This window comes from Dipodomys spectabilis, unplaced genomic scaffold (genome assembly GCF_019054845.1).
Source record: "Dipodomys spectabilis isolate Male_0828 unplaced genomic scaffold, ASM1905484v1 ptg000085l, whole genome shotgun sequence".
In the NCBI taxonomy this organism is placed as follows: Eukaryota; Metazoa; Chordata; class Mammalia; order Rodentia; family Heteromyidae; genus Dipodomys; species Dipodomys spectabilis.
The window spans coordinates 643,651-670,209 of NW_024870762.1; the positions used below are offsets into that span (position 1 = coordinate 643,651).

General features: G+C 52.2%; 2 protein-coding genes and 1 non-coding gene across 3 annotated transcripts in view; all 3 read right to left on the reverse strand.

Moving 5' to 3' along the window:
* The window catches only part of Glp1r (glucagon like peptide 1 receptor), a 28,582-nt gene extending 27,495 nt beyond the window's left edge, over nucleotides 1-1,087 (reverse strand). The window contains exon 1 of the mRNA XM_042684210.1: nucleotides 979-1,087. Coding sequence (XP_042540144.1) covers nucleotides 979-1,056 — 78 coding nt within the window. The 5' untranslated portion in view covers nucleotides 1,057-1,087. The remainder of the gene's footprint in view (nucleotides 1-978) is intronic.
* A 22,069-nt stretch (nucleotides 1,088-23,156) lies between these two features.
* The window catches only part of Dnah8 (dynein axonemal heavy chain 8), a 211,723-nt gene continuing 208,320 nt past the window's right edge, over nucleotides 23,157-26,559 (reverse strand). The window contains exons 90-91 of the mRNA XM_042683923.1: nucleotides 26,272-26,393; nucleotides 23,157-23,444 (exon numbers count right to left, since the gene is read on the reverse strand). Of these exons, the coding sequence (XP_042539857.1) occupies nucleotides 23,157-23,444; nucleotides 26,272-26,393 (410 nt within the window). The remainder of the gene's footprint in view (nucleotides 23,445-26,271; nucleotides 26,394-26,559) is intronic.
* LOC122111574 lies at nucleotides 25,045-25,148 on the reverse strand. Its single transcript, XR_006148025.1, has one exon. It is a non-coding gene; the product is annotated as a U6 spliceosomal RNA (small nuclear RNA).

The following is a 26,559-nucleotide window of genomic DNA, read 5'->3' on the forward strand; positions in this document are numbered from 1 at the left end:
ATTAAATGTGGAACAGAAAAAGGTGCTTGGTGCCCTTAGTCGAGAGACCCACCTGGCCACACACCTGAGCCTTCACACCTCAAGAACTCAGTTCTTCAGGTACGGGGGGTCTAGGAGAGCAGGAGGGGATGGGAAGACAGCAGTTCCCGGGACACCCAGGCCCCCACCTCCGCTCTGCTCAATCATGCCCCAGCATCTTTAGACCCCAGACACCCGCCGGCCGCCCCCCTCCCTCCTTCCCATGGGCAGGAACCTGGGGCAGAAAAAGCAGGCCGGGCAGGGCAAGCTCTGGCGCTTCAAGGGTCCACCTGCAGCCCGTTATCTGGACTCCCTGCGTGTCCCCATGTGCCTTCCAGTGAGGGCCTCAATGCGGGGGGTGGGTGGGATTAGCGGGGTGCCGGCAGCGGGGTGGAGGGGGCCGGGCGGCCCGGGGCCGCCTGCTGCGGGGGTGCGTGGGGGGGTTCCCCGTGGGAGGTCACCGGGAAGGACGACTCGCCGCCACCGCAGGGTCTCTGGGGCTGTGAGTCAAGGCCGTGCGGGGAGGCGGGTGGGGAAGCGCCGGGTCCCCACATCCTGGTCCTCTTGGCGTTCCCGGATCTTTCCACCCGGAGGGCTGAGTGCGCGGGGAGGGCCCCCGCTGGCCGGGGGTCCCGGGCGCACGGCGGGGCCGGGCCAGGGGCTGGGCTCCCGGAGCAGCAGGAGTTGGGAAAGTGGTCCGGGAGGGACGGAGACGCGACGCCCAAGTCAGCGCGGGCCGACGCGGGGCAGCTGGCACGGGGGCCGAGGCGGCCCGGGGGTCGGGGCGTCGACCTCCCCCCGCGACCTGCGCTGCCCTGAGCCCCCGGGCCCGCAGCCCTTCCTCCCCGCGCGGCGGCCGCGACCTCGGAGTTTGGCTCAAGTCTGGGGCCCCCCGGGCAGACCCCGCGCCCGGGGCGCGCGCCGGCCCCTCCCCGCCCGGGACCCCCCTCCGAGTCTCACCTGCGGGCGGGGGCCGGCCCCGCCCAGCGCCCCGAGCAGCAGCAGCGCCAGGCGCAGCGGGCGGGGGGCGCCGGCCATGGCGGGGCGCTCAGCGCGGGCCCATCGCGGCCACCTGCGGAACCGCGCGCGCCGCGACTGCTCCGCTCCCCGGCGGGCGGCGGGGGCGGAGCCGGCGAGGGGCCGCCCCGCGCGGGAGGGGCGGGGCGGGGCCGGGCGGGGTCCGCCGTCCCCGCGGCCCGGGGGAGGGGGTGGGAGGGACGGGACCCCCCGCGCCCCGCGCTCCTCCGCGGGGCCCCGCTCGGGTTTGGGAAGCGCAGAGGGGCGAGCGGAGGGGGGGGGGGCCGGGCCACCTGCGCAGGGCAGCGACCGGCGGGGCCCGCACCCCGCCAAGGAAAGCCACGCGGAGGACGCCCCCCCCAAAGAAAACTGAGGTCCGGGAGCGGACGAGACCGGCCCAAGGTCACACCCGAGGAGCGCGCGCCTCCCGGGCTGCGATCCTCCCCCGGACCGCCCGGGTCTCAGCCCACCGCTCCCCCCCCCCACTGTGCGGTGGGACAGGGGATCCCCCAGGAAGGAACCCCGATGGGTGGGTGGGTGGGTGGCAGCGCCCAGCCCCGGACCTGCGGTGGGGCCGGGCAGAACCAGTCCAAAGTGAACTATGGAGCTCGGAAGGGTTGCTGTCCAGGGAGAGAACAGAACTTCTCGAAGTCTTGAGAAAAGCAGGACCTGTCTGAGCCCCAGAAGGGAGATGGCCACTCCATTCAGCAAGAGATCCTCCTCTCCAACAAGCACCCCCACCCTCCTGAGAGGCCCCCCCACCCAGCGCCCCCCCCCCCAGACGCAGGTGCCTCCTGTGAATTACGGTCAGCACATTCACACCCGCAAGTGACAGAACTCTGCACAGCTCATGTCTCAGGCCCCGAGCTCCATCCTGGAGACCAGAAGAGAAGCCTTGGGCACCCTTGGAGAGATGATACTCCAGCCCTGGTAGCGGGTGTTAATAAGTGCAGCCTCCCAGTGTTGCTACTTCCACGGAGCTAAGCCCTCCCCTGGCGGCAGATGCTGTCCAAGTCTCACTTCAGGTATTTAAAGACCCCCCTGCTCTCTGCCGGGGGCTTGTGTGTCTTCCTGTCTTTGTCCAATCCCGATTTGTCTTGTGTCACAACGACACTGTGGATAAGCAAGGTGTTTAGGGTCACCAGGGCAGGCAGCTCAGCCGGAATTCTTGAGTGACTGTGCGGTGTGCACTCTGGTAATTAATCTATCATCTCCATCCCTAATCAGTGGGGTCCCCAGATCCTCTAACTTCCAATATTCTGGTCCAAGTCTTTTCCCTGATGATCTACAGCAGTCATGAAATCCAAACTCCAGCCAACAGGAAGAACCCACAGGGGACTAGCTGATTATCCATCTTGACATATCCTGAATGTGGCCAGGTCCATTCTGAACCAACTGGTCAGAACTTAGTCATAAGGGCACTGCTAGCTGCAAGGGAGGCTGGCAAGCACTCGCTTTATTCCAGGCAGGCGTGGGTACATCTAAGTATTACAGTGCCACCAACCGGGTCCATGCCATTAAGAAAAGAGTTTTGATTTGGTTCCTAATTCTGCTCCAAGGCGAGGTTCACCAACAACTGGAGATATGGCTGGGATTACAGGTGTGTGCTATCATTTGGTGAAAGGCCTTTCTGCATGGAAGACTCACAGAGAGTTCTCACTAAGCCCAAATGGCCTTGACAGTGGACACATTCTCAAACTAACCTGTTCACCCACCGATCCATTCATCGCCTGCATGAACCAGTTATGAGGGCCGAGCCCTGATCAGCAATTCAAGGTCCCACCTGGTCCTATCTCAGGGGTGAAATTTCAATGTGAGTTCGGAGGAGACAAGTCATGTTTAAACCTCAACTCTCTACTAGAGGAAGACTCCAAAAAATTTCTTGCGAAAAATGGTTTCTAGACTCTGCTCATCTGGGTAAGGGATGGGGAGGAAAGGGGGGAAGAGGAGAGGGAACTTTTGGACAGAATTGGGGCTTTCCCCCATGAATTCATCAACCCAAGAATTCCATTTATGGAACAAATATTTATTGCAAACCTGCACGTGCCAGACACGTGGCATCCACCCGCACCTTCAGAGAGGTAGTGAGGGCTTCATCACTGGAAGGAGAAACCAGCAAGGGTATTCACAGCTCTGCCGTTTCTACTGAATGGAGCCAGCCACTGTCATGATGGAAGATGGTGTCAGTTACTCCAGACACGGAAAAGGCTAACTTCCTCTCTGCCAGGGAGCCTTCTCTGGTTGTGAGAAGTGTTTTTGTGTGTGTGTGTGTGTGTAATCAATGAAATCTAGGCATTCTTAAGGGTAGCTGCCAGCCACAGATGGATCCTTGGATGGGATAGCCTGGAGTGTCCACTACAGGCTCCCAGCCATCCCTGCATTCCTATAGTAGCCACCTGCTCAGTAACATACCCGAGGTGGCTTCCTTTCCAACAACAGAGGGCCGTGTTTATCCGGCTCACTCCCCAAATACAGAGAGACCACGTATCCCAATCTGCATCTCCAGGGTCTGCTTCTGGGAGCATGCAGCTGAAGACAAAGGCATAGGAGGGTCTCTAGGAGTGGAGCGGCCAGTCTGGGCACCCAGTGTCCCTGATGCCACCTCTGATCTCAGCAAACGTGGTCCCAGATTCTCCCTCTGTCCCTCTCATGGCTCTGGGAGGAACCGATGCTGTATTTCAGCGTAGCAGGGCTGTCTCTAACAAGTGCCCCTCTTGTTTTGTTTGTGTGGGTGATGGTGCCCTGCCCTGCTTGAGCCACAACATTTTTGAAGCTGTCAGAAGGTTGTGAGCGTTTGCCTCCCTGGCTTGCAAAGTAAGTAAGCTTCCAAGGTGGAAGGTTCCGTTCTTTCTCTTTTCCTTTCTTTCTTTTTTTTTTTCTTTCCAGTACTGGACTTTCCACTCAGGGCTTCCCACTTGCTAGGCTAGGCGCTCTACAGCTTGAACCCTGCCTCTAGCTCTCCTATTTACTTACTTATTTATTTTTGCTGGTCCTGGGGCTTGAATTCTGGGCCTGGGCTCTGTGAGAGCCTCTCTGTGCTCAAGGCTAGCACTCTACCACTTGAGCCACAGCACCACTTCTGAGCTTTTCTGAGTACTTTATTAGAGATAAGAGTCTTATAGACTTTTCTGCCTGGCCTGGCTTTAAACCACGATCCTTAGATCTCAGCCTTCTGAGTAGTTAGGATGACAGGCGTGAGCCCCTGGCGCCCAACCAGCTCTTCCTTTTTAAAATCACAATCCTAGAGGATTTCCTTTCTCACACTCTTCTCTGAGCCTGACTCTAAGGCCATCCATTGGTTCCCTACTACCTAGGAACAAATCCTCCAGACTCACAGCTCCAAGGTGTCCTCTTGGATCCACCCCTGCTTACCCAGGGCCTCTGGCAAGTACTTCCTCCCACATCCCTGCTCCCACACACCGGCCTCTTCATCTGAACCATCCTTCTGCTCGAGTTCCTATTCAGGCTTCAAGACTCAGCTCAGAGAGCCTCTCTCCAGAAGACCTTTCTTCTCCTGGGCCTACCTATGACTTCAGGCGGTGGCCCTGACAACAGCCAGGGTGCTGGGAAGCATCTTTAAACACTGGGTCCAGGGCCCCCCCTGCTCCCCACATTCAGAGTCTCAGGGTAGAGATGGCCCAAGGCCTCCATAACCCCTAGCTCCCGGGGGTCCTGGCTGTGGGGACACAGCGGAACTAGGCAATGACAGCAATGTGGCCACAGCATCGCTGAGCTCCATGGCGTGGACACCCGGCACCCCTCATCGTGGTGCTCAGGACTCTCGAAGAACAAGCACAGCAAGTCGTGGCAGGGGCCAGGTTCTGTCCCTGCAGCTGTGCTCTCTCCAGGAGAGCACGTAGTAGGGGCTTTGTAACTGTGTGCTGCAGTTGAGGCACATCCATGCAACCGGCTTGTGAGTGCCTGGCTCACAATAGGTGCCCAAAACCACCTCAGGAGAGGGGACGAGGCACGCACTGGGCATGCGTGCTTTCTGTCAGCATGCTGCTAGCAGAACCCCTTGCTCAGGCTCCCCGGAGCAAGAGGATGGATGACTCCCTACGAGTTCAGAAGTCCTGTAGTTAAACTGTATTCGCAGTAACCATGGAGACAGAAAAACAGCTACTAATCGAAGCTTGGTGGTCTGGTCTCATCAAATATTATAGTCCAGTAGTTATTAAACCCTACCTTATGGATGGGATTCAGGAATAAAAAGTGGTTGCTTATCAGAGCAGACCCAGCATCCCACGCCCTGCCCCAAGCTGGTAGAGAAAGAAGCTCTTGATGGGCAAATGGATCTGTAGCCCTCCCAGAGGTTCAGGGCTCCTGCTCCCTGCCCCCAGCCCATATCAGGTGTACCTCCCAGGGCTCCATCCCCCACAGCACGTATGGGGGCTTGCTTACCTCCCTCAGGCTCAGGTTTCTCAAGGAGCCCACGGGCGGGCCTGCCAGCTTCCACAGACACCTGGTATTCAGAGTGTGCTCACACATGGGACCAGGGGCAGCTGGTGTGCACCCAGGAGGAGAAGCTGCTACCAGCTGCTACCATGGGGGCGGGAGGGGCAGGCTCAAAGGTAGCCACCCACCCACTCCACCCCTGTCCAAGGCAAGTCTTGTCCTCCGTGGGAAGATACAGTCGGGCAGGACAGCTCTTTCACTTGGATAGAGATGGGAGGAAGAAGAGGGGAGAGATTCCCTAGGAAAGTCATTTGTATCCTGAAGTTCAAGGTCGAATCCCTCTTCTGAGTGATGAGATGAAGAAAATGTCACCACCTTGTAGCCTATACTTATAAACACACACAGGCATGTATGGATTGTAGAGTCATGGGTTCAAATCCACCTCAGGCATTTGTAGGCTCTTCAGTGTCACTAAACCATCAATCCTCACTGACAGCCAGTGCTGGACAGGGCTCCGCATCTGGCAACGGTGGCTGGCTTTGAGACTGGGAAACAGCCAGGGTTACCAGGGGGAAGGGTTCCCAGGTCTGGTAGGGGATCGGCTAGATCTAGAAGGATCTATGGAACTCATGATCCATAGCATGGGTATCATGATGAGGGCCAGCATCTCTGGGCACTTGCTTGTCACTTGTGTGTCACTTCTTTACTGCTCACCAGCGCCCTCACCCGGCCTCTGGCAGAAGGCAGGGTCTTCGGCCACCTCCCGGAGCCGGGGAGAGCCCGGCTGCTGCTGCCCTTGCAGAGAGCCTGACCTGGGAAGACGCAGGCCCTTGCAGACAAGGTCTTTGACTCTCTGCCTCCTGCTTCTCTTCTCAGAGCACCATCCCTGCCCTCTGCAACTTGACCCACACAACACTGGCTTGTAAAGTGGGATTGTTTTGAATAGTCCCAGTTTTACAAACAAAAGCTGGTGATGCAGTAACAAGCCCACAACGGCTTGAGGCAGCCCAAGAGAAGTGAGCTGTGAACCCACCCAAAGCCTCACTCACCCACGGACCCCACGAGCCATACTGACCAGGCGGAAGGAGGATTTCACAGTCAGAGACAGGCCCTGGCCAGAGCCTGGCCCGGATGAACTCCTCCACGAATGGCAGCTTTGGCTGGGCCAGGTCTCAGCCAGGAGGAGGTGCAGCTGCCAAGGCCCAGAGGCCTCAACTCAGCGCCCCCTTGCTGTCCAGGTGGCTGCTGCCTGGCACCTCAGGTCTACAAGGTCAGACTTTCTAGATCTAGCCGATCCCCCGCCAGACCTGGGAACCCTTCCCCCTTGGTAACCCTGGCTGCAACCCCTTCCCAATGCCAGCCACCTTTGCCAGGGACTGGGCCCCGTCCAGCGCTGGCTGTCGGCGGGCAGGATTTACGGCCTCTTGAGCTCCCGGTGATTATTGCTCTCTTGAGGGGATGCAGCACGCTCTGTCTCCACCATGTCGCAGCACCGCTTGCCAACGGGCTCCTGTGTGGACAGGAAAGTCAGTGGGAGGACACTCACCTTACGAGGAGGGACCCGAGTCCCACAGCATGAGGGGCTGGAATGTCTGAGGTCCCTTAGGAAGGTGCCGGCAGCGCTCCTGCAGTTCTGGACCAGGGGAGAAGAAACAGCGAGGTGGGAACAGCACCGCTGCCCTTCTCCTCCTCGGGACTGTAGCCTGAAATGCCTGGGACCCCCCCCCCCTCTCTTTCTGGAAGGATTAGTGTCAGGAGTAGGGAGACAGATGTCCCAGGAGAGGCTTGGGGCATCCGGTAAGGGGCTCAGCACATCCATGTGGCAGAAAGCTGCTATTGGGAGGCTAGTTTCTTTTTTTGTCCCTCTTTGACCAGGGCTGGGGCCGCAGTAGGCTGGCAGCTTCCCAGATGTCCCAAACCCACCATGTGTATTTTACCGATGGGGGACAACCGGGAAGGTAACCAAGTCTTACAAACGAGGTGGCAAACAGACAAAGTCTCAGCATTCTGGAGCCTCAAAGGCTGAGATTACAGTGCTGACAGAGCTAGTTCTGTCTGAGAATAATCCCAGTTTTACAAATACAAGATGGTGATGCGGAGAACAGGTAAGTAACAAGCCCATAATGGCATCTTCTCCAGGAGGGATTCTCTCCTAGCTTCTGGCAGCCTGGGGTGCTCCGTGATTTGTGGGTGACATTCTCCCTGGGTCTTTGTGTTGTCTTCCCTGTGTATTTTTCAGAATCCAATTTTCCCTCTCTGTAAAACCTCCAGTTAGATTAGTTACTATTTCCAAACCAGATTGCATACTGAGAGTTAGGACAAAATTTTGGAGGGAGACACTTTCACCCAGAAAACAGCCAAAGCCATCTTTCCGCTCCCCTCCAGTCGGGGGGCTTGAATTCAGGGCCTGGGTGCCATCAGTGAGCTTTTTCACTCAAGGCTAGCACTGTACCACTTTGAGCCACAGAGCCACTTTCGGTTTTCTGGGGCTTCATTGAGGAGTCTCACAGACTTCCCTGCCTGGACTGGCTTTCAACTGCAATCCTCAGATCTCAGCCTCCTGAGTAGCTAGGATTACAGATGTGAGCCATCAGCGCCTGGCTCTTTCAGCCACCTTTCTTAGTCTTTCTTGGCGCATTACGTGTGACCAGTGCAACTTGGAGGAAAGTGATGGAACCACCTCCGGGCCGGGCCCCTGAAACCTTACACGGAGCCCTCCTGGCTCTCTTCTGTGTGAGACACAGCAGATCACTATAGGATGCCCAGCTCCAGAAGATGGGAGGAGCCACAGGACCGACAGAAGGGGCCTTTTGAACCCTTGAATGATGGTGTAGGCAGAGCCTCCTGTGGTGGTTTGGGTTGCAGCCTGTTAAGCCACTGAAATTTGGGAACCAGCTGTCCCTGAAGTTAATGTGCCCTGCAGGCCACAGCTGGCAGGATCCCCGGGCCTGTCTGAGATCAAGGCTGGCTAGTCCATGGCGACACCGAGGGGCTTTCTCCCCTGGGTCTTCCAACTCGAAGGACCACAGCATCAGAAAGGGGATTCTGGGATTCTGTGTGGCCCTGACTCAGTTGTCAAGCGAGCTGTCCCTTGCCGTCCCTCATCCCCAGGGGTCCCCACGCATCTGCCTCTTTCTCTGGAAAGGACGTGGGTTTCTGGGCAGGGGTTGCTACTGACAGCTCACACTGACCCTTCACGGAATTAAAGCCCCTGTGGGGAAAGAGAATGTGTGACAAAGTTCATCCAGAAATCAGATGAAAAGAAGAGTCCCACAGGGCCTTCTTCCCGCGTAGCTTTTGAGCTCCTCCGTCATGGCGAGGAAACCCACTGTGACCAAAATGAGAAAGGAGCCAACATCATCCTGAGTCAGAAATGAGAGATTTCCTCACGCCAGTGTGCTAGCCCCCCGCCCCCACCCCGGCCAGCGGCCTTCTCCACCCAGACCCTTGCTGCTCCCCTCCAACCTGCCCAGAGAGGAAACAGGGCCAGCGGGGCACCGGAATTTTCTCTGAACAGAATGACTCTGGCTCTGGGAGTGGAGAAGGACCATCCCTGGTCTGCAGGAAGCATGGTTTACCTACAAGGCTGGGCCACTGTCACGCTTGATCAGGGTCCCCCAAGTGGAGGAGAGATGAGCCCTCTGGGCAGGCAGGACCCCAACCTCAGGAGAATTCTCATCCCAGAGCCTCCTGGGCCCCCCTCCCCCCCTCCCCTGCCCACCGGCCACACACAGGAGGCACAAAATTGCCTCCTCTAAGCAGGCATTTGATGATCCACTCGCTCCCTTCTAAGTCAAAGACGTCAGGCAGGAGACAGAAGAGCAGAGCACCACTGGGATCCCAGCGTGGGCCTAGGACCCAGCTCGGGGCACCGGAAGGCCCCAGGACGGACCCTGTGGGTGTCTCGAGACAGGAGCGCAGCCCTGAGAGTGTTCCCATCCCTTCCAGAGTGTTCCCATCCCTTCCCCAGTCCCATCCGGCTTGTGGCGTGGTCTCCCGCCATGACTGAAGGCTGGCCTGTGGCTGTGGGGAGGCTCCAGGCCTCACTCTGTTGTACTGGGCTGACCGCCGTGCCGCCTCCTCCGGACCCGTGCCACTGCCCAGGAGCGGTCATTTCCTAGGGATGTCATCTACCTTGCCCTCTCTCCTCGCGAGGCTAGCTCAAGAATCATTTCCTTCCCTGGCCTAAAAGCCCTCACTCCCAGTGTACGCGATTTCTGATTTCTGGGTCATTTGCCAAATGGGATGGCAAACAGAGCTGATGGGCAGCCACAGCACCTAATGGCTCAGATGTCCGATGCCACCACCCGGGGCTCCCTGGGGAGCCCTGCAGGGGAGCTGGCCCACAGAATTACCTCCAAATAGGGCAGTGAAAAACTGCCCTATTTGGGGAAATGAAAAACTCACAAACACATCTGTAAACTGTTAGCTTTCTTGTTGCTGTGACAAAACACACTTTGGGGGGGGGAAGGGAGGAAGGGAGAGGGAGAGAGAGAGGGAGAGAGAGGGAGGAAAGGAGGAAGGAGAGGAACAGGGAGAGGAGAGGGGGAGGGAGACCAAGCAAAGACCAGTCAGGCCCTACCTCTTAAAGTTTCTAGAACTTCCCAAAATACTACCACCAGCTGGAGGCCAAGTCCTCAACAGCACAAGCCTGTTGGGAATGCTTCACGTTCAAGCTATAATTATGTCTCGGAGAGAATGGTGGAATCTGATGATGAGGGAGGGGCTGGCGGTCCCTGGAGGGAGGCTGGGTCACTGAGGGAGGCTTTGTCAGTACCAGTTTGGCGGGTCTTGGTTATGGCCATTGCCAAAGCCTGGGACCACCATAGCTTGGGGAAGATTATCTAAACCAAGAAATGAGTCCCCAGTGCTGAATTATACAATCAGGACGAGGACCCTAAAATCGGGTGGGGAAGATCTGGCTTCTTCCTTCTCATTCAGGGGTCGGAGGTGGCTGAATGTTCTCTGAAGATGCCCTTCAAGGCTGGATCATGCTTATGAAAAGGTAGACCACTGGCCAACGGGCAAAGTGCAAGGCAACTGTTACCATCAGGGACAATAGCAGGGAAGTGCTGAGTGCTGAGTGATCTCAGGAGATGCCCGCTGTCCTCTGCAGACCCCTCAGCCTGCCCGGATCTCTGCCATCTCTGCAGGAGACAAGAGGAGCAAGCTCCGTGTGTACAGCCCTGCCATCTTCCACCTCCTGCCTGGCTCTTGGCACTGTCCCGGCCCCTGTGCCCAGGAAGCTGCAGCGGGCAGCAGACCTTAATAACTGCTATGCCACTGCCAGCTTTGCCAAGACCATCTTTGATGCCACATCCAAGAGCAGCCACTACGACCTCTGGGAAGACAGTGTCTCGTACCAGAGTACTCAGAGGTGTCTACCACGTGGTACCATTACACAAGAAAAATCAGGGAACTAAATCCCACGTCATGCACACTAAGAAAGCCCAACTGTATCAATCACTAAGAAGCAAGCTTGCCATCTGCCAGTGTGGCTTAGGACCAAGGCTCTGGTCACAGGGGGAGAAGGCCTGAGTTCTCATTCTGGTTCTCATTGAGAATCTCCCTGGTCCTTACAGCAGGTGGTCTTCGTTTTGGGATAATTAGTGCATGTGCAAAGAGCTTTGGAATGGTCACGCCAGGCCCACCACATTCTTGAGGCTACTACACGTTTGCACCTTTGCAGCCTTTCTTCCTAGCTGCGCCCCTCAAATATCCTGCGCTGCAGACAAACTAAGCTCTCTCCCAGCCTGCCTTCGCTGCTGCTCCTCCCCCATGATGCTCTTCCCCTTACTTCCTTTGGTCGGATCCCTTCCATCCTTCATGGCTCAGCATCTCCTTTCCCAAGGGAGAGTCCAGTCTCCTTGCCTCTGCACTAGCCCAGTACCCCATCTCTGGGGCAAAACCCAGCTTCCTGGCTCAGGTGGTGACTTCTATGCAGAGCTGTGGTTCTCGGGCTCCGTGACCCTCCCCATCTCTCCCAAGGGCTGGTACAGAGCTGATGTGTGCAAGAGGCACAGGACCCCATCGTGTGGACTCACGATGAATCGGAGGCCATCTCCAAAGGTGATCAATGTTTTCGGAGCCTGGAGGCAGAAGATGAGTAGCCAGGCTCCCGGGATCAGGTCTATAAACATCTTTTGACAGAAAAGCCCAACTTCAAAGCCTAGCAATTTTAGATTATATTTGCATTGAAGGCTTTTTAAGTAGCAAAACTTTAGATTTATGTCTTCATGAACAGATGTGGAAGGGAAAATCAATTCCTCATAGGATTGGCTTATTTGTTGTGGGTTTTTTTTTTTATCGCGGTGCTAAATATTATGCAGCAAGTGACAAATTAATACATAAATTGACCTCGAGACATCTACGTCACAGGCCGGATGAGGAGGATGGAGTGGGGTGCGGCCCGGGCTCCTCGGGGCTGGGCACACCTGCACATCAGCTGGCAGTTGAGTCTCAGAGATGCTGGGGGCTGGGACGACTCTAATCGAGGGTTGGGAGAATGCAGGCGAGGGGAGAGGCTCACACGCAGCACCCAGGGGGCGTGTGACACGGAGGGCTGGTGATGCTGCCTTGCAGCACAGGCCCCAGAACTTTCCAGGGCTGATGGAAGGATGTCATGAAAAAGGCATGACAGCACCCAGTCCCTTCCTACCCGTGTCCTCTGCTTACACCCAGAGAGCACACCCTCCCCTCCCCCCCAGGTAAAAGGAGGAGAAAGAATGAACATCCCAGGAGGGTGCTGTGAGAGGTGCCCAGAGGTGCCCCATGTGACTGCCAGGGACCTCTGCTCTCTCCTGCAAGGCTCCCAGAGTGAGCCACTGGCCGTGAGCCTGACCCTCCTCGTTCCTCCCAGGCTAATGGGCAGGTGGGCATGGGAGGCAGGGGTAGGAGCAGGGTCTAGCAAACACATTTCCCTGTCCATTCCCCGGGCCCACTGGGCCTCCACCCAGGCTTCTGTGGGCAGAGGAGAGGCCTGGGGAGAACGTGGGCTCCAGACCCAGCAGGGACGGGCACCGCCAACTGCTGGCAGTGGCAGTTGGTGCTTTCGGAGGAAGCAGATGCGGCAGAAAGAGCAAGTCCGTTCTCGAAAAAAAAATTCCACAAGCATGGAAAAAACCGAAGAGAGACTGCTTCCCCAAGAGAGGAGATACACAGCTGAGAGACAACGCCGAAGCAGTCTTGCTTAAACACCATCCGGCGAGCTTCCCGCTGGAGAGGGGGAGGAGGAGAGACAGAGAGGAGAGTCAGACAGATCGACAGGAGAGACAGACAGATGGGGAGAGAGAGACAGAGACACAGAGAGAAGTACCTTTTCTATTTGTCAACCTGTCTTTCCAGTTTTATCGTGACAGGACACTGGACATTCATTCGGGGGACAATACGAGATGAATAATAGGGAAGAGCGGGCTTGCATAATCGGGAAGACATTCATGGAAACCACAAATGATGGGTGCCCTTTTCCCTGGCCACCTGTCAGAAAATGCTGGGCTGCCAGAGACAGAAATGCCCGCGGACTCACACTGGGAGACAGGAAGAAAGCCCCCCACCCACTTTCACAGACACAAGGCCGGAGAAAAGCCTAGAAGGGGCCAGGAAAGTAGAGGTGCAAGCATTGAATGTTGGGCACCAGGTCAAATGAGGATTCTTGGCTGGAAATCAATTCTTTCATTCATCAGTCCCATTCCACGAGAGAATGGGTGCAGCAGCCAGGCAGCCGCTGCCCTGGGGCCTGAGGACACCTGTTCCATAAAACCCAGTGACCGCCCCCCCACTCACACACCAGGCCAGGGGATCTCACTGGTCCTAGAGGGACGGGAGCCGGAGCCCCTCCCTGCTTCCCGGGCAACTTTCAGGGAGAATGAAATGGTCCTAAGGTAATCTGTAAACCAACAGATTCTGGAAGGAATTCATATTGATTTGGGAGTAGATGAAGAACCTTTTCATTCCTTGAACACTACTCTAAAGGGTTGACAGTCATCACGGAAGACAATGATGTCAGTTGAGCCTGACAATGATGTCAGGTGTTGCAGGGCGGGGCCCAATGCCGGAGGACAGAGGTAAGCCAGCAGCTTCCTCCAGCTGCACAGGTGATTTCTCCTAAGGTGAAGCGCAGCTCTCCCGTTCCAAAATTCAGAAGTGATTTAGCAGTCAAGAACGGAGGCTTCCAGATTTTAGTTGTCTTTGTTGATGCCTGGAAGTGGCCTGCTGGCTCAAGAGGTAGAGCACTTGAGCTGAAGAGCTGAGGGTCAGCGCCCAAGCCCAGAGTTCAAGCCCCCACAACCACTACCACCAACAAAAATTTATTCCTGTAACTCAGCTCAGTCCGGGGTCCCCCTCGAGCAGAGACTTCCCTTTCTTTCTAGCCTCTCAGTAAAGACAATTCACATGTTCCTCAGAACTCTTTTTTGTCACTTCAGGTATTCTGGAAAGTTCCCTGCATTTCAGAGATATGGAGTCTGTAAACAGATGTCACAAATAATTCTCTCTCTCCCTCTCTCTTTTTTTTTTTTTTGTCGGTCATGGGGCTTGAACTCTGGGCCTGGGCACTATCTCTGTGCTCTTCAGCTCAAGGCAAGCGCTCTACCACTTGAGCCACAGCACCACTTCCACAAATAATTCTCAATTAAGTTGTTAAGGATCTCTGGGAAGGATATAAAAGCGCAAGCAAAGGAACATATGGAGAAAGGAAGACAAGAGGGTGTTCTGTACAAAGATTCCCTCTTTCTCCCCCCCTCCCCCCACCGAGCAGGACCATTCTCACCCACAGCTTGCTCCCAGCCTCTTCTCTGTCTTGACTGCCACCTCTGCCTCCCACAGAAGCCACAGCCAAGGGCTCTTTCCAGGAATCCTACACACAAATCCCTATCTCTCTATCTGTTTCTAGACAGCTAAGACAGGAAGGAAGGGGAATGTCCTGCGATTTTAATGGTCAAGTGTGGACGTGTGTTTTTGTTTGGGCAGGCCAGGATTACAATGCTCCTGTTTATCCCCCTCTGTAGCTGAGATGACAGGGGTGCACCCCTGCGCCCAGGGTATTTGTTGAGATGGGGAATCTCAACAAATCTCATTAGCTCTATGGCCACGTGGTCTTAAACTGTCCTCTTCTGGATCTCCAAATTCCTAGTAGCTGGGATTACAGACAAGAGCCACTGCACTGGCCTGAACATAAAACTTAAATTTCACATATATGAGGACTGATGTTCTAAGGTCATGTGAACATGACAGGCACACGGCACTTTGATCACAAGAGCCCACATGGAAACCTCAATTTGATCAAGTCATCACCCCATGGACAAGGCAATCTGGGCAACAGATCAACTGGAGGACAGGGCATTTTAGGCACATGGACAGGGCACTTTGATCACGTGGACAGGGCATTTGGGTCACATGATCACCGCATGGACAGGGCATTTGGGTCACGTGATCACCATGTGGACAGGGACTTTGATCACATGATCGCCACGTGGACAGGGCATTTGGATCACGTGATCAGCACCTGGACAAGAGCATTTGGGTCACGTGATCAGCACGTGGACAGGGCACTTTGATCACGTAATCACCACGTGGACAGGGCATTTGGATCACGTGATCAGCACCTGGACAGGGCATTTGGGTCACGGGATCAGCAAGTGGGCAGGGCTTTTTAGGCACTTGGGCAGGGCACTTTGATCACGTGATCACCACGTGGACAGGGCCTTTGGATCACGTGATCAGCACATGGAATTCTTTTTTTTTTTGTCCGGTCATGGGGCCTGAACTCTGGGCCTGGGCGCTGTCCCTCAGCTCTTCAGCTCAAGGTTATCACTCTACCACTTGAGCCACAGCACCACTTCCAGCTTTTTTTTTTCTTTTTTGCTTATGTGGTGCTGAGAAATCGAACCCAGGGCTTCATGCATGCAAGGCAAGCGCTCTACCACTGAGCCACCTTTCCAGCCCCCAACTTAAATTCTTTTTTTTTTTTTTGCCGGCCGTGGGGCTTGAACTCTGGGCCTGGGCGCTGTCCCTCAGCTCTTCAGCTCAATGTTATCGCTCTACCACTTGAGCTACAGCGCCACTTCCGGTTTTCTGGTGGTTTACTGGAGATAGGAGTCTCAGGGTCTGTCCTGCCCAGGCTGGCTTTGAACCGCGATCCTCAGATCTCAGCCTCCTGAGTAGCTAGGATTACTGGCGTGAGCCACCAGCGCCCGGCCCAACTGGAATTCTTAAAGTGTGGCTTCTCTCTCTTGCTGATCAAATTCCGGTATAACAACTGTATGACGGCACTTTTTGTCCATCTGGACCCTTGTAGCCGATCCATTTCTACATCTGCAAGCTTGGGATGAACATAGTTTGCATGAAGCTGACTGGCCCCTAGCTGGGAGATGAGTGGACAGAGGAACAAAGACATCTACAGTGTCGAGAGGCACCAAGAAGAGTGGGGCCAATCGTGGGACTCCAGAACTGGCAGGAATAAAAGGCAGGATTCTGGGGTCAGGTGTGTAGCTGACAGAGGTTGGGAAGGGACAAATTTAATGACCATTCTAAAGGAGGCAGAGTTCTACAGTGGGAATATTTAATCGTTCATCCTCGTTTGTATTTGTCTAGATGAAAATAATCATTGAAAGGGAGTGTGTGTTGAGCGCTTTCCATATGCCAGGTCTATACTCCAGTGCATTGTCTAATTAGACCTTTACAATGACTGACCCCATGACGTGCCCTAACATTTTCCCCATTTTACAGGAAAGGAAACTGAGGCTCAAAGATATGTAGTGGTCTGCTTAAGGCTAGGTAGGTGTAATATGGATGCTGGTGCCATCCTGGCATCTTGGCAGATGATGGGGACTTTCTGAAACCCCCACCCTCAGGTGATGGGTGTGCCTGAATTCCAAGAAGCTGGGTGGGGACTCGGACCTGTCAGACCCTTACTGTTGACTTTGAACTCCCCACCCCCTGACCATGACCCTGTTTAGACCCCTGGACCTTGGCTGCCATTTTGTGTCTTGCGTCATGGCTCCTGACTTCCTCAGGTCACCACGGTGTCCCTCTTCAGCTCTCCAATAATGTCGATCTGGTTTATTGAGGTTGTTTTTCTGCTCTTACCACACTCATGTCTCAGTTTCCTAACAGTATTGAGTGCATTCGAGGCTGCAAGTTTTGGAGGAACATGAGTCCACTCACAGTGGCCGCTTTGTAATGAAGACTCCCAGTTGAACCCTTCAGTATGTGGCTTCTCTATCTCACAATCCAATTCCCATATAACATTAACCAAGGAAGCTCAGATAAGAAATCTGGTTTTCCTGATTCACACATCCTGATTGCTTTTTTTCCTCTAGAGTTCAATCTAAAATGGGTATAGGAGGCTAAGCATGAATTTAGTGACAGAGTGCTTGCCGAGCATGTACAAGGTCCTGGGTTCAATTCTTGGCAAGGGGGAAAAATTAATAGATACAAATAAAATGGGAACCTCTTCACATTTTAATAGACTAAAATAAGGAACAGAATAAAATTAGAATAAAATAAAATGGAAACTTCCTCCTGCTTTAACGAAATAAAATAAATACTTTTCTTCAGCCCCACTTGTGTGTGGCCTGTATGTAGTGCGTGAGGGCTCCTTCAAGTACAGACCACAGTGGGATGTGGCCACATCTCTAGAGAATGGGTCCAAATGGCCTTAGAGAACAGCAGCAGAAGGCTATTTGTGTGACAGTGCCTGTGGTTAACCCACGGCAGCCGTGGCTTCCTCCATTCTCAAGCGGTCACATCTGGAGGCAAAGGTATTACTGAGCATCCAGGGCTTTGGTTCATTGTTTCTGTGTTGTACTGGTTTTTGTTTTCTTGAGGGGGGGGTTGTTTTTATTTTTGGTTTTGGTTATTACTAGGACTTGAACTCAGGACCTGGGCCCTGTCCCTTAACTTTTTTATTCAAGCTACTGGATTATAGTTTGAAGCCAGGTCACACAGAAAAGTTGGTAAGACTCTTAATTCCAATTAACTAGCAAAAAGCTGGAAGTGGAGCTATGGCTCAAGTGGTAGAGTACCAACCTTGAGCAAAAAAGCTCAGGGACAGTGCCCAGGCCCTTAGTTCAAGCTCCAGCACACACACACACACACACACACACACACACAAAATTAAAAAAAAACCCTCATACAAATCATCTCCTCTCTAACCTGAAGTATAATTTGTTTAACACCTAGCCCACAATTAGGCTGGCTGCAGGACAGGTATTTCTGTTTTGTTGATGTCCTCCCCCAGCATTTAGAACATTGCTTGTCATATAGCACTTGCCCAGTTAGTACATGTTGAATTAATGGAAGAATTAAGCAAGAATTAGGAAGTGTGGCTCCAATTTATGAAACAATGACCATTTTCCATTTCAGTTCTTCAGTGAATATTTTATATATTTCTCTTTGTGAATTTCAGAATTTCTTTTGCTAAATCAATTTGTTGTTGTTGTTGTTTTGCTAATCCTGGGGCTTGAACTCAGGGCCTAGGCACTGTCCCTGAGCTTTTTTGCTCAAGGCTAGCACTCTACCACTTGAGCCACAGCACCACTTCTGACTTTTTCTGTTTATGTGGTACTGAGGAATTGAACTCAGAGCTTCATGCATGCTAGGCAAACACTCAAGCCACATTCCCAGCCCACAATTATTTCTTTCTTCTTCTTCTTCTTCTTCTTCCCTCCTAATCCTCCTCCCCCTCCCCCTTCCCCTCCCCCTCCTCCTCCTCCTTCTTTTTGTTGGGTGTAGGCTTGAACTCTGGGCCTGGGCACTGCCTCTCAGCTCTTCAGCTCAAGGCTAGCACTCTGACACTTGAGCCATAGCACCACTTCCGGTTTTCTGGTGGTTTATTGGAGATAAGAATTTCATGGACTTTCCTGCCCGGGCTGGCTTTGAACTGTGATCCTTAGATCTCAGCCTCCTGAGTAGCTAGGATTCCAGGCTGGCATTCAGCTACAATTTCAATTTTTAATTTATCTCTTTATTTGGTGATATTGGGGTTTGAACTCAGGACCTCAACCTCACTCAGCTTGCTTGCTTGGCTGGTGTTCTAGCATTTGAGCCATACCTCAGGCCCCATGTTTTTGCCTTCTTCTTAACTCAAGAAATCCTGAGATAGGGCTGGGATGTAGCTCAGTGGCAAAGCGCTTGCCTAGCAAGTGCAATGTCCTGGGTTCGATCCCCAGTACCAAAAAAGAAAAGACAAAAAAAACACAGTTAAAAAAAAAAAAAGAAATCCTGAGATAAAGAGGAATGGCCGGTAGTCTGTTGAGTGATTACTCAATACCAGTGACTACATTTCTCCTGCCTTATGCCCTTCCTCTTAGATTGATACTGATAAAACCATTATTTTTTCTGCACAGACCTGAATCTTCTAGAAACCAAGTAAGTGGCCTAGTTGCATAGTAGTAAATGGTGGAACTGGGACTAAAAGCCAGGCTACTGCAGGTGATTAACAATCTGCTTTCCGGACCAAACAAAATCCAAATTTCCAGGCCTCCTTTTGCTTCCATTTCTTGGGAGATTTTCAGGGAAGACAGCATGTCAGATACTTACAGATGAATCAACAGGAAAAGACAAAAACAAAACACTAAACAAACTAAAATAACAGTTCTTAACCCAGGAAGTCTCTTCATTAAGTATAAGTAGGCAGTTTGAGTTGTACCATAGACATTCACTGGATGGAGATGACAACAACAGAGCCGGTCTTAAGGCAACAAGGACGCTCCGGTTATTTTGAAATCGAGCGATCGGTTCAGATGTTCCAAAAACAGCTGGATATACAAGCCTGACATTCAAGCAAGAGGGCAAGAGATAAATTTGGGAGTCGGTATCATGGCAGAACCTTGTCTACAGCAAATGCCTCCGGGCTGACAAATTTTCTCTTTCAGCTGTCAAAAGCCTCAGTGCTGAAGACTGTGTCAGAGGTTAAGGGAAGGTTGGTTGAGGCTCATGTCTGTTTCAAGAGTTCCCCGAGTGTCTGGTGCCGCTGCTTGAGGAAGCTCAGGTTTCTTCCCTTCTCACCTGAGTCCTGGTGGCAACTCTTGACTCCACAGCACCCAGGGCACTTGTGCAGCGGTTGGCATGAGCAATGCCAAAGATGGACTCGGTGCTCCCCGCCCCCGGGCGCCTATGGCTGAACAAAGCCCTTGCAAATGAACGTGTTCATTTTAGATCTCAGCCTCCTCAGCAGCTAGGATTACAGACTTGGCATCTGGCTACAATTTCACTTTTTCTTTCCTCTTCCCTTTCTCTTTCTTCCTCTTCCTCTTCTTCCTCCTCTTTTCTCAGCATCATCAAGAGAATGAACACCCCCCCCCCCCCCCTGCAGCACTGCACGGCTCGGCTTCCTTCTTTGTAACTGTCTCCTATTCCCTCTTCCCAGAAAACCGCTGAGCTGCTTTCTCTTGCTATAGGTTGTTTTGCTTTTTTAAAAAACAATTTCATATGGGGAGAGGGAGTCTGACTTTTTTCCCTCAGCTTAATTATTTTGGGATTCACCCATGTTCAATGCATTTTAACACTTCTTGAATGTTTCTATCCTACTGTCGGCGAACACCACACCCCCCGGTGCATGGACATTGAGCTTGCTGGCTGTTGGTAACAGCCACTGAAAACAGAGCTCCTACGATCGCTCCCATGTACAACTTTGCGTGGACATATGCCGTTGGGCTCCTGCTACCTGTAAGAGCTGCCAGGAGACCACGGCTCGGTTCAGGCAGAAGAGAGCTTATTGAGAGAACCAATAAACCCTCTGGTGAGATACAGAGATTTCAGGTGTTCTACTCAAGAGGGATTGTTTTTTGTCAGTCATGGGACTTGAACTCAGGGCCTGGGTGCTGTCCTTAAGCCTCTCGGTGCTCAAGGCTAGCCTAGTAGCCTACCACTTGAGCCACTTACAGCTCTTGAGTGATTAATTGGAGATAAGGAGTCTCACAAGGACTTTTCTGCCAGGCAGGCTCCAAACCATGATCCTCAGATCTCAGCCTCCCAAGTAGGGGATTTTGTGTGTATTAAGGCAATAGCACAAGGGTAAAAAGTACATGTGGCATTCAAGGAATAACAAACAGTCCTACTGGGAAAAGCAACTGGGCAAGACGGATGACGACAAAAGGGCAGGCAGGCAGTTTTATCTTTGGACCGACCCAGAAGACTCTGGTGTTTTCCAGGTGATAGAAACTTCCTCAAGATTCCATCTCTGGACATTCCATGTCATACCCCATCTTAATTTTCCTCTCCCTCCTGCTGAGCCCTTCCTTAGAGCACTGTCACCAAGTCTTAATGGGGTTCGATCTCCAGTTCATCTGAGGTCTCCACGAGTAGACAGTATGGCTTGTTTCCACCACACAGCCCAGCCCAGTCCACTTGAGAGGCCGTCTCCCAGGCACTTTTCTTATTTTTACATAAAGTCCAAAGTAAAGACACATTTGAAGTCAATGAAGGAATAAATCTCATCGCTCATTTCCCAGAGATCAAAATTTGAAGATGTGGACGGCTGCCCAGGAAGGGAAAAAGAGCGCATGCGTGCGCCTCCCAGCTCAAGGGCCAGACCTCGCATGCGCCTCCCAGCTCAGGGGCGAGACCTCCCCGGCCTCTGTCCTTGGATCCGCCCGGGGCTCCCTCACTCAAGTGCAGCAAATTGTGTAATTAGTGACAGCAACAATTTTGCAGAGAAAATGGTTATGTGTTTATGGAAGTTTAATGGCTCCAAATGTGTAAGAAACCATTTACTAAACCCAGCTGAAGGAAGCAGAGCTGGGACCCCACCAGCTCTGGCAGATCGCTGAGAAATACGCCTCATAAAAGAAGCCCATTTGGGGTCACTGCCTTGGGGACAGGTGACCACCTGGACTGGGCCTCGGTGCTCGGCTCCCTCTCTGTCGACTCAGAGTAACATACTCAGTCACAGCAGAGCTCCCAGGAAGTGGTACTTAGGTGGTTTTAAACTGATCAGACCTTTGCTAGGTTCATCTCTCACTGTTTCTTCCCGGTTTCCTCCCCCGCCCCCACCTCAGATGTTCAAGTCAAGAGAACACGGAACCCAGCTACTCTTCTCTAAAAATCTCCTGCAACCTCCGATCTCCATGGAACTGCCTTCAACTGCTTTAGAGACCAGCATGTATTTAATTTTGGAACCAATTGGTTTGTTATTAATGCCAGGTGGATTTGCTCTCATGTGCCCACCCGACAGGCAGGTGATTCAAATTCTAGCCCCCATTTTAGGAGGGCAGTCTTTCCCAGAGAATACCACTTGAGCGTCAGTGTATGCATTGGTTATGGGAAGTGCCAAAACATGTGGGCATCATTATTATTATTAGTTGTATGGCTTTGATGTTGAATAGGGGGCATACCAGAGGCCATGACTGGCTACCATTTGCATTTCATACCTGTTTTCAATGTTTTGAAAACACACAAGACTTCTTGAGTCTCCCCTGGGCTATTTGTGGGCCATCAAAGTTTACTTACCAACAGAGTGTCTGATGTCTGATCAGAATGACAGAAGGGGCATGTTGGGACACTTCCTGTCTTTCAGAGCAGAGAGAATGGAGCCTGGGGGCTGAGCTGGGGGCAGGTGAAAGCCCAGATGAGAAGAGCGTGGATCCAGGGCTTCCTGGCTATCCGAAGGGCCGGGGCTCTCAGGAGAAGATCCTGTCTGCTTTGTCCAATTGACAATTTCCTTTAGCAGGAAATAAAGGTTCAAACCGAGTTTCAGACCAACTACAGAGTAAGAAATAGCTTCACTTCTAAAAGACTCTGCTTTTGAAGACATTCAGCTTGTAACCTAATTTCACGTTGACAGAGTTTGTTTTGTTGCTTTTCCAGTTGCTGCCTAGAAATGTGTTTCATTATCTCCCGGGGAAACGGGCCAGGAGGGAGAGCAGGAAGCTCCAGTTCCCTGGGCCTCAAAGGTCCTACAAAAATAAAATAGTAAGTAAATGTAAAATAAATTACAAGGAATCCCAATGGACTTCCTGTTGTAAACACTTCACACCTCACGCCACCCCCTTGCTATAGTACTTGTGGGGCTCTGGCCTGAACCTCCAGGTCCCATTTTATGAGCTCTGGGCAATGAGAAAACTCAAAAGAGCCAAGGATACACATCAGCATAAACCCAGGCATGGGTGGATTTCATACAAGGGAAAGCACTCATTGCAAAGAAAAGTTTTATCTACTTTCTCTCTCCCTCTTTACCTCCCTCTCCCACCCCCTCTCTCTAGTGCTAAACTGGGGTTTAAACTCATGGCCTTGAGCTTTCTCTTCGCTTTCTTGCTCGTGACTGATGTTTTACCATGGTGTTCTACTTGAGTCTGACATTTGACTGGTTTACTTCAGATGGAGTCTTTCAGACTTTTCTCGGTTAGCTTTAAGCCTTGATCCTCTGGATTTCAGCCTCCTAAATACCTAGAATTATAGGCACGAGTCACCAACATTCAGCCTGGGCTCCTTTTAAGGTATATCTGCTTAAGACTTGTTTTAGCTTTCTAACATTTAAACTTTCCAGTGTTCAAACATGAAAATAGGACTTCAGATTTAAAAAGTAATGATAACAAAACAAGACTTCCTGGAATCGAAAGCATGAATTCAAAAGTCATCATTTTGAATACTGATATGAGAGGAAGAAATAACCCAGGCAACAGGAGGCTGTAAACTTTTTACTTGAGAAAGAGTACGAGAGCAGTCAGTAGGGAGGAGAGACACAGGGCTGAGTCTCCCCACAGCGCCACTGGCATGTGGAAACGAGGTTACTTGACGTCACACAAAAGGGCCACGCCCCTCAGGATCCAGTGATCCGGGGCCAGCACTGTTCGCAAATACACCACAGTGATGAAAGTCAGGTCGGTGCGTCTGGGTTTCTTGTAAATGGGACACACGTACAGTTTGGGGTCCTTGGGCGCCGTGGAGTTAATCGCAAAGATGTGGAGCACAGGCAGCTGTGTGAAGAGCACCTTGGGGGTGGATTCTGTGAGCTTCCCGTTCCTCCGGTCCCAGCCTGCGCCATCCATGTACAGCCCATAAATATACACGCCTTCCTGGAAGAGTCAAGCATGAAGGAATAGAAGATGTAAAAAAAAAAAAAAAAAAATCAGAGGGGCTGCAAGATGGGTATCTATTAGTGTCATAAAGGTTTGTCCACTTGGAAAGAAAACATATGCTAGTCTTAAATCAGATGAAGAAAACATACTGGGCACGTCGTATTCATGAAACCCTGGGCCCGGCTTCTTCCTGCAGCATCTAGGCCAGAGAACCATGCAGACATGCATGTGAGTGGTGGCTGCTGGCGTGTGGGTGGCACACCTGGGCAACGGAAGGACCAAATCACCTCCACCGGAGGCTGTAGGTCTCTGAAAGGGACTGTTTGAGTTGGTGAAAAATGGGGCAAAGAACAGGGTATAGAACTAGTGTCACAAGGGATCTCAGGCTGAGCCAGCCGGCCTAGCAAACTCCCTTCTCTCAAATTCTACCTCGACACAGGATGAAGTGAGGTTAGAGCGCCCCCACAGGCCAGGAGTGGTACAGCCAGGGGTCATAGGGAGCAAGGGAGGGAGAGTCGTTCCAGGGTTCTCTCATATAATAGGACTTGCCTTTCTGGTCCTCACCTGTATAACTGGGGAGATGGGACACACATGTACAGGGGGAAAAATTAAAAGCCTGAGTTGAACAGCAGCAGGCTGCCTGGTGAACAGTTGTAAGTTCTGAGGAGAGAGGTCACAGGGACTGAGATGCTCAGGAACTCTCGTGGAGGTCCTGGCCCTGAAAGGTGGGCTGTGTTTGGAAAGATGGAGGAAAGAGGACGGGCGTTCTGGGCAGGAGCGGTGCTACAGAGCAGAGCAGGATGTGTAGAGAGGGTCCAATGGTTATAAAATAAGTTAGGGCTGCAGCATGGGAGTCTGATGAAGGGTCTGAACTTTATCTTACAGGCACCAGGGAGCCTCTTAAAAGAAGAGAAAGGCCCGAGGATCACTGGGGAGCTCGTAAAGTAGGTATTTATGGAGAAGATGTGAACATTTTTCCATTTCCAGTGACAATCGGGTAAAAGCAAATGTAGGTTAAAATAAAGGACAGGGAGATTAACTATGAAGTGTGATTTTAATCCCTTGGCTAACAGAATGAGGACTATATACATTTTTAAAACAACTTTTTATGTATTGCCACCAATTAGTCATACATGGGGTTTTTTTTTTTTTTTTTGGTCAGTCGTGAGGCTTGAACTCCGGGCTTGGACACTGTCCCTCAGCTCTTCAGCTCAAGGACAGCACTCTACCACTTGAGTCTCATGGAGTTTCCTGCCCAGGCTGGCTTTGAACCGCAATCCTCAGATCTCAGCCTCTTGAGTAGCTAGGATGACAGGTGTGAGCCGCCAGTGACCGGCATGGGGTTTCATTTTGACCTGTCCATATATGCACACAAGCTGCTTTGATTAGACTCAGACCTTCCACCCTTCTCTCTCATCCCAAAGCAGCATTAACAAGCTTCAAGGTTCCATTGTCACATGTATACACAAGGTATTTTAGCCATATTCACTTGCCTTCGACCTCTCCATTAGCCCTCCCCCCCCATAAACTCCCCCCCCCCAGACAGGATCTGTTTTACATTGTTGCCCTTCGTTATTTTTAGTATGTGCTAAGAAAAGGAAACAAGGAATACTTCAGAGTTGCAGTCATCCCTGCACAGGGGCCGTGCTAATCTCCTCTGCATCGTCCCAATTCCAGTATCCGTGCTGCCAAGGTTATCATGTGCACTTTATTTTTTGAGCCACTAATTGAGGCACATGACCATAGACATAGAAAAATCATAGACAGTACCCAGAAATCAAGACTTAGTCTTCCTCTCATTAGCTTAGTGGTTGACAGTTACCTGTATAAAGAATAGGTAAGCCAGGGGCTAGTGGCTCATGCTACTCAGGAGGTTGAGATCTGAATATTGAGGTTCAAAGACAAACTGGGCAGGAAAGTCTGTGAGACTCTTATCTCTAATGAACCACCAGAAAACTGGACATAGCACTGTGGATCAAAATGGCAGAGCAGGGCTGGGAAGGTGGCTCAGTGGTAGAGCGCTTGCCTTGCATGCCTGAGGCCCTGGGTTTGATTCCTCAGCACCACATAAGCAAAAAGAAAAAAGCTGGAAGTGGCGCTGTGGTTCCAATGGTAGAGTGCTAGCCTTGAGCTGAAGAGCTGAGGGACAGCGCCCAGGCCCAGAGTTCAGGCCCCACGACTGGACCCCCCCCCCCCCAAAAAAAAAAAAGTGGCAGAGCACTAGCCTTGAGCAAAAAAGAGCTCAGGGACACTGGTTAGGTCCTGAGTTCAAGTCCCATAACAATAAAAAAAATACATTGTAGGAGCCATCCTATGGTGAATGTCCTCTTCTCTAGGTTCCTTGTAATCTTAGGAAGTTAAAAATCATTGTCAGAAGTATGGTAGATGAAAAGTATCATCCTTAAGATCATGTGAATCCCGGAACCTCGGAATGTATTTGGAAATGAGAACTGGGGTATTCTGACATGGCTGGTATGCTTCTATTCTGCAATCTCAAAGTCACTTCCCAGGGTTCCGGCATGCCAGGCCCATTGGTTTCTGTTGCCTTCAGCTCCGCTGCCCACAGGGCATGCTGTGAGCAGCCCACATAGAGCAGGCAGGAGATCACAGGGAAATCCTTCTATTCAAACCCAGAAGTAACGTCATTAGAAAGCAAGGCAGCCTTGGAGGTCTGGGCCTGCTAGACGGGCAGTGATAGAGAGAGCTCTTCTGCTCACAAAGGAAGAAAAACCTTCAGAACAACCAAGCAAGCTGATGCAAGCGAACACTGCGGGTCAGACCTTGAACTTCCATCCCAGCCCTAGAACGGGCCCGCTCCACCTACCGCAGGAGGCGACACGATTTCCTCCTTGGTCTGCCGCAGCACGTCATTGTGAATGGTCACCGTGTCCAGAGCCCAGCCTTTGTGGGCACGGGTCACTTCTTGCCTCATTGCCGTGAGGAATCCTTCAGGAAAAAGCAGATAAGACTCTGGTGCCTTAGTATAGTCCGTGTGAGAAACACAGTGGAAGCAATGGCGAGTGTTACTGGTAATCACTCTAACCTGTTGCAGCCATCCCACGAGGAAGCTGACACTGAACCCCGTGGGGCCCATTCTCCCACTGTTTTATTT